General features: G+C 23.7%; 1 protein-coding gene across 1 annotated transcript; it reads left to right on the plus strand.

Moving 5' to 3' along the window:
* Nucleotides 1-7,034: 7,034 nt before the first annotated feature.
* LOC101265163 (GATA transcription factor 16) lies at nucleotides 7,035-8,033 on the plus strand. Its single transcript, XM_010320465.4, has 3 exons — nucleotides 7,035-7,129; nucleotides 7,224-7,466; nucleotides 7,555-8,033. Exons 1-3 carry the CDS (start codon nucleotides 7,112-7,114, stop codon nucleotides 7,807-7,809), a joined length of 516 nt encoding a protein of 171 aa, XP_010318767.1. The 5' UTR covers nucleotides 7,035-7,111; the 3' UTR covers nucleotides 7,810-8,033.
* Nucleotides 8,034-8,278: the final 245 nt, after the last annotated feature.

An 8,278-nucleotide genomic window follows, 5' to 3' on the forward strand; every position in this document is an offset into this window, starting at 1 on the left:
TAAAATAAATATAAATATAAAAAAAATTAAACAAATAAATAGAAACATAGACATAAAAATAAAAGCTTCTGCTTCTATAAATAGAGATTTTAAGGCAGTTTATTCCTTTCTTTTTTCATCATTCCCTTCCTTAGATATGAAAATAATTTCTTTGCCTAGAGGTCAGTGCTTGCTTCCCCGATATTGATATGTGTCTTTTGCTAACCAATTTGCTTTTTCTATATCCTCCCAACTTATTTTTTGATTTTATTTTCATGTATTGATCAATAATTGTACAATTATATCGAGCCAAATCAAATTAAAATATTGATAACAATTAAATTGATAAATATATATTATATTTAATTTTATTTTAATAATTTTAAAATTAATTAAATTAATTATTTTTTTCACTCTTGCGCTATTCCTAAATCTATATACGCTTTATCATTCTTTTTTCTAAAACTTCATCATACACCACATGAATTTAATGTCAATATTTTCAAAGCGATAAAATATTAACACTTACTTCAATTTATAAATTTAAGAGTGAAATATTATTAGTTTGCATTAAAAAAAAATTAAAGTTCAACTTCATCAAATTTTGATTTTATAATTTTTTACAATAATATTTTCGAATATTTTATTTATTTATTTTACTATCTAATAATGACAATGACCTAAGTAAGCAGTTGAACTTGAAGGTCAACATGATTATTACTTGGATGTCTTCTGACTGCACCACGTGTAACTAAATTTCCCAAACATCGGACCCCACCAAAAATGTCTTTTGCAATTACATGCTTCTTTTCGATAGTTTGGACAAATAAACATATTATATATAATACTTTTAATTTATTTCATTTTATATTAATTAGTATATCTCTTGATTTTAGGCGCGTAGAAGTTAGTACTTTAATATAAATAAAGTTGAACAATTAAATATATGAGTAGTATGTGACATAATATATATAAGATATTATGTAAGATTAAAATTTTTATATATAATTTTATATAAGACGTGTGTATCTATTTGTTTAATTTTATATTTGCTTATATATACTTAAAATTGAAAAATATAAATATAAAATAATGTCAAATAAAAAATTACATTTATGTATTATGTCTTCTTAGTTTTGAGCTGCCTGTCAATTAAATATTAGTTCCTCATAAATGTTTGGATATAAAAGTCATGAAAGTAATATGATTGTTTATGATCATTCACGAGGTGGGTTCCTGAAAATAGTTTATGAGCTTCACCAACAATTTGTACTCATTTTATTCTTTTTATATGTCTCTTTTAAATTTTACATATTTCTTAAATCGAAGACAATGTAAATATTTTATTATAATATGTATATTGATGAATATGAAATTTTAGATCTTGAGAGACGATTTGAAATAAATAATTAATTTCGAGCGCAATGAGAAAACAAATCTTTAAAACTGCTATTAAATTTTTAAAATAAAAATTTTAATGTAGTAGATAAAAAATTAATAGACGAAAAAAGTATTGACCATTTTCTAATATTTTCAACAATAAGTCTTATAAAAAATTCAAAGGACAGCGAAACTTTTATTGACGTAGAAAAGATAATAAATTGTCTTCGAGTATGTTGCTCATTTCCTTTCTTTTCTAAAATTACTCATTTGGCTATAAAGTTTACGATTCACATTTTTCAAGATAAATTCTATTTCAATATGAGTGTTTGATCTTAAAATTTTATGTGAAATTTAATTTAAAGTTATGCTTCAAGCTTGAAAAACAATTTATAGTTTATTTTTTTATTTTGTAACTCACTTTTATAAACACAGTATTCAAATATAAATATTATTTTATATATAACAAAAAATATAACCAATTATTAAAAAGAAATATTATTGAACTAGTGATGTATACTAGAAATAGTAAATATTTTCGTCTAGCATAGGGTCAATGATTTGACAGAAGTACTTAGTAATTTAGTGGTTTGGTACAAAGATCAATAATGCAGGGATTAGTAATGCAGGGATTAGTAATGTAGAGATTGGTAATGCATGAATTATTATTATCAAGTGTTTGGTTCATTGTTTTTTAACTAGTTTTATGTGTGGTTTAAAGTTCTAGAAAAAAATTCTATTCAATTATACCCTTGAGTTGTTATGAGATTTTTATGTTTCATGTAATTGGATCAAGGTAGATAATTGACGGATAATATTATTTTCTCATAGCATTTTTAACTAGATAGGAGAATAAAACTTTGTTATCATATTCACTACGTTCTCACTTAAATTATTTGAAAGTAAATAATTGTCATCTATAAATTGGAGTCAATATCTCAAAATGTCACACAACTATAATAATATATAGGAAAAATTTATTGTACTTTGTTTTGTATCAATAAATCTTTTAAAAAACTCTTTATCATATAATAAATAAAAATAAACAATAGATATAGCAAAATTAATTAAACTATTTTTATGATCGAGATGTTTTATTTATATGTATATGCTCTTGTTTTAGACTACTTGTGTAATGTTTAATGAACTTCCGTTAAGAGACAATATTTGACTTATGAATTGTTCTTAAATTCATACATCAACATTAGCATATTAGTCGGATTATCATATTTTATATTAATAATAAGTAGATTATATAACTCATGTTTTAGAAACAAAAAATTATATCTAAATAATAAAATTTACAAATTAATTTATTTAAACAAATTTATTAGTATAAATATAAAATATAAAATCAAGAAAATAAACAAAAGGATTAAAAGGATTTGAGGGGGTATTTTTGTCTTTATCTATATTAGTCCCATGGTATTAAATTAATACCACCAAATGAAAGGTATTAGTTATACACCCTCTAATACCATGTAGGGTGTATAACTACTAGTATATACTAGATCACTACTAGTATATATTTATGTTAGGGAAAAGACCCAAATATGCTGTTAAACTTTCAGAAAATGCTGATTTATATCATCAGTTAAAAGTTTGGCTCATTTATATCATTACCGTTAAAGAAAAGGTTTGTTCATGCCATTATTTTTTAACGGTAATTTTACAAAATTATTTTTGACACGTGGCCAATTATAATCATCCACGTCATCAATTTTTTTAATAAAAAAGATTAAAAAATTCAATTTTTATTCAGAAGTTTGATTTTTTAATTAAAAAATTGATAACATGGCCAATTATAATTCGACCACGTCATCAATTTATTTAATAAAAAAATTTTAAAAAAATTAATTCAATTTTTTTTTCAAAATTATGACTTTTTTTATTAAAAAAATTGATGATGTGACAAAATTATAGTTGGTCACGTATCAAAAATGGTTTTGCAAAACTAATGGCATGAATGAGCCTTTTTTTTAATTGAAATGGTACAAATAAACGAAATTTTTAGCTGATGGCATAAATGAGTCTTTTCTAAAAGTTCGATGTCATATTTGAGCCTTTTTTCTTTATATTATTATTAGTATATATCAAAATTATAAATTATTATAATGTCCCATCAAATAACTTAAATATTTTCTACTAAAATATAAAAATTTTGAGTCAAGTATATACTAGATCACTACTAGTATATATTTATTTTATTAGTAGTATATATATAGTGAGAATCTCCAAAGTTAAAAATGTAAATTACATAATGTCCCATCAAATACCTTAAATATTTTCTATTAAGATATAAATATAAGTTATGCCTCTTAAGAATGAACTACCCTACTAATAACTAATTAAAAATACTCACTAGACAACCCCACTATAGGTTTATTAATTATTAATTCAAAGAACTTAATATATACTAACACATATACATAGCTCGATTATTATAATTTAAATAACTTACAAAATAACATATTCTCACTAAAATATTGTATTTAATTATCATCTTTTTTTTTTGGTTTAGATATACGATAATTTCGTGTTATTTATTGGGTATAGTAATAATAAGTTCAATTTAAGAAATAACATGAATATTAGAAAGGAAGTGATGAGTTTTCTATTTTAAACTATGTTCTAAAGGGAAGGATTTTGAACAAAATAATGTCATACTAAACATATTAGGATTAAAAGTAATACACAATGGGGGGTTGAATGACATTTTCTCAATGCATCAACCACAAAACTAATTTAGGAATAATAATAAGAAAAGTATATTTTCTTATATTGGTGGGATTATGATATATATGTTTTCATATTTTTATCAATATCGGTAACAAAAGTAGAGATTATAATAAATCAATAAAAATAGATGAAAAAAAATAATATATCTAGAATATCATTTATAAAAAAGTATTTGATGAGAAATTTTAATGTATTTGTATTTTATAAAATTTTAAAAAATATATTATATATATAAAATTGTACCTTTATTATTCTAATAATGAGAAGAAGAAAAACTTTGTTAATCTTAATGTTAGTCTTATTTTTTTAATCTTGGCAAGTCACAATTCAATGATTTACTGTTGTCATTCACGTGAATTGTTTTTTATATTTTCACATATAACTATTTAAATTAAAAATATTATTTTAATAAAATTAATATTATTATACAATACAATTTACTGCATGACATTAGAAACTCATTTTTAAAAATATACAACAAGAGTAGTAGCTATGTCAAATCCATCAAAAATGGATGAAAAAATTAATATACATGAAATAGCATTATAAAAAAGTAGTTAATGATATTTTTATTATATATTTGTATTTTATAAATTAATTAAAACAGGTAAAAAGGAAATTATATGTTCCTAATTTTATTTTTAATCCTCTGTTGTACCTTTACTATTCTCATGAGTAAAAAAAGCTTTATAAATTTTAATGATATCTAATAATTTTGATCTAGAAAAATAAATCAAAATTTAACAATTTACATTTACCATTCACAAATATAATTTATAATTTCACATATAATTGTTTACACAAAATTTATATTTTGATCAAATTAATATTATTTAATAATAAAATTAACTAAAATATCATATTCAATTTGTAATCTCACGCAATTTTTGTGGTAGATATACGATTGTTTTGTGTTATTCTTTTGGTATAGTAATAATATGTCCAATTTAAGAAATAAAATGAATATTACAAAGGAAATGATGAGTTTTCTATTTTAAACTATGTCTTAAAAAGGAAAGATTTTGAAACAAATTGATGTCATTCTAGACATATTAGGATTAAAGTAGTTCCATTTTCTCCATCCACGTACCACAAAACTTATTTAGAAATAATATTTTAAAATGTATAATTTCTATGCAGGTAGGATCATGCATGTCATATAATATATTTTTTTTCTTTATGGTCACAAAAAATCAATCAAAAGAGATTTAAAAACAATATATTCAAAATATCATAATTTAATGGGACATTTTTAATAAATACAATTTATAAATAATTAAATAGAAAGTAAAAAAAGAAACCACATTTATATCTAATTAAAATTAATTTTCCATTATTCTAATAGAAAAGAAAACACTTTGTACTAAATGTTAATATTGTCTTATTGTTTTAATCTTGACAAAAAAAATCAAAATTAATTTCTATACATGTAGGATCATGCATATCATATAATATCTATTTTTTTTGTTACGGTCGCAAAAATCAATCAAAAGAGATTTAAAAACCGTATATTCAGAATATCAGAATTTAATGAGTCATTTTTAATAAATACAATTTATAAATAATTTAAAAAAAGTAAAAAAGATATCACATTTATATCTAACTAGATTTAATTTTCATTCTAATGGGAAAAAACACTTTGTACTAAATCTTAATATTATTTTATTATTTTAATCTTGACAAACAAGTCAAAATAATTTCTATACAGGTAGGATCATGCATATCATATAATATCTATATTCTTTTTCTTATGGTCACAAAAAATCAATCAAAAGAGATTTAAAAAAAAAACAATATATTCAAAATATCAGAATTTAATGAGACATTTTTATCAAAACAATTTGTAAATAATTAAAAAGAAAGTAAAAAAGAAACCATATTTATATCTAATTAAATTTAATTTTCCATTATTCAATGAGAAAAGAGAACACTTTGTACTAAATTTAATATTGCCTTATTATTTTAATCTTGACAAAAAAATCAAAATTAATTTCTATACAGTATACAGGTAGGATCATGCATATTTTACTATATATATATATATGTACATACATATATATTTATGGTCACGAAAATCCAACTAAAAGAGATTTAAAAACCATATATTCAGAATTGCAAAATTTAATGAGATATTTTTAATAAATACAAACTCATAAATAACTAAAAAGAAAGTAAAAAAGGGACCACATTTATATCTAATTAAATTTAATTTTCCTTTATTCTAATGAGGAAAAAAACTCTTTTTACTAAATCTTGATATTGTTTTTTTATTTTAATCTTAACAAACAAGTCAAAATATTTTCTATACAGCTAGGATCATGCATGTCATGTAATATTTATCTTTTTTTTTTCTTATGGTCACAAAAAATCAACCAAAAGAGATTAAAAAACAATATATTCAAAGTATCATAATTTAATGAGACATTTTTAATAAATATTTTGTATTATTTTATAAATAATTAAATAAAGTAAACCAAATTTATATCTAATTAAATTTAATTTTCCATTATTCTAGTGAGAGAAAAAACATTTTGTATTAAATCTTAGTATTGTCTTATTATTTTAATGTCGAGAAAGAAAGTCAAAGTACAATGATTTCACATGAATTGTACTTATAATTATTTAATACAAAAATAATAAAAAGTAATTATTTTTTATGATAGAAATATGTTCATTAAAGATTGTGTAAATTGTTTTGTAACGTTTTTTTGGGGGCTGTGAGTTGGCGTGAAGGCGGCAAATGGGCAAGTGAATAGCATATCTCCATATTCCGAAATTACCCCTATTTATAAGTAAGGCAGAATAGCACTTAAGTTTTGGCGGGCTGGTGAAAATATTTGTAATGAAAGGGTAGAGAAGTCATTTTAGCAGATCCTGGCGCTTAGGGTTTTCGGCAATGCCTTTATAAAGAGCACCATTTTCTATCCTGATCACCCACTTCTTCTGTCGGTTCTCTTACAGCAGTCGGTTTAATACTTTGATCATTTCTCTGTTTTTGCTTCCTCTGATTCAGATGGATCTAACTGATAAGGTGAGTGATCAACATTCATCATTTTAACTTTGATTTGATCAAATTGATCATGCTTGTTTTTGTTTTACTCTGTTTTGATTTTATTTGATTTTAGGTGATTGGATCTGAGGCAACGGAGATGACAACTCCAGAAGTGATGATTTCATCTGAAATGGAAGTAAAAGCTGCTGAAATGATGATTTCACCTGAAATCAAAGCGAAAGCTCCTGAAGTGATTTCCTCTGAAATCCAGATGAAAACTCCTGAAGTGATTTCATCTGAAATTCAGATGAAAAATTGTGTGAATTGTGGTGCTATGAAAACGCCTCTTTGGCGTAGTGGTCCTGCGGGTCCTAAGGTAAATTTACATGATCAATTAATTTGATTTTCGAAAATGTCGTGATTAATCTAATGTTGATCGGACGATGATTTGTTTGAAAATGCAGTCGCTGTGCAATGCTTGTGGCATCAGGAGCAGGAAGAAGAAGAGAGATCTGCTCGGGTTGAACAAGGATGAGAAAAAGACGAAGAAATCGTCTGCTAATTCTGCTAGCAGCAGCAATGTGGACAAGAAGAAGAAGAAGAAAATATGTGCAGTGAAGAATGCTGATGCAATTCCAATTCACTGGACTGATCTTGATGATGTTGAACAAGCTGCTTTCTTGTTGATGTGTCTGTCTTGTAGCTCTGTTTGTGCTTGATCAGGGCCATTGGTTGGTTGGTGGGTGAGGGAGTGAGTGATCAGTGGTGGGTAGTAGAATCATAAAACAGCAATAGATAAATAGTTGAGCAATTATTTCTCCTAGGACTTGAAAAGGATACTTTTATCCTTTTTAGATTTTTATTTAATTTATTAGTTTAATCAAATTCCTTGTTATGCTTAAAAGATTCATCAAATATATGGAAAATTTACTTCTTTATCAAATCGGTTCCTTTTCATCCTACGTCACAATTATTATTTTCATTAAATAATGCATTTACAACCATCAGTATAAAAGTGTGGTACAAACATTTGACTAACTAATAATTTAATACAAACTACAATTTGGATTTGATCAGACGATGTTGACATGACAAACGAATATAACATGTGTGAAAATCTAAATCTCTGAATTTCTAAAATAATCGCTTTAATTTAATATATGAAAATTTAGATTAATTGAATTTTTA

This window comes from Solanum lycopersicum, chromosome 1 (genome assembly GCF_036512215.1).
Source record: "Solanum lycopersicum chromosome 1, SLM_r2.1".
Classification (NCBI taxonomy): Eukaryota; Viridiplantae; Streptophyta; class Magnoliopsida; order Solanales; family Solanaceae; genus Solanum; species Solanum lycopersicum.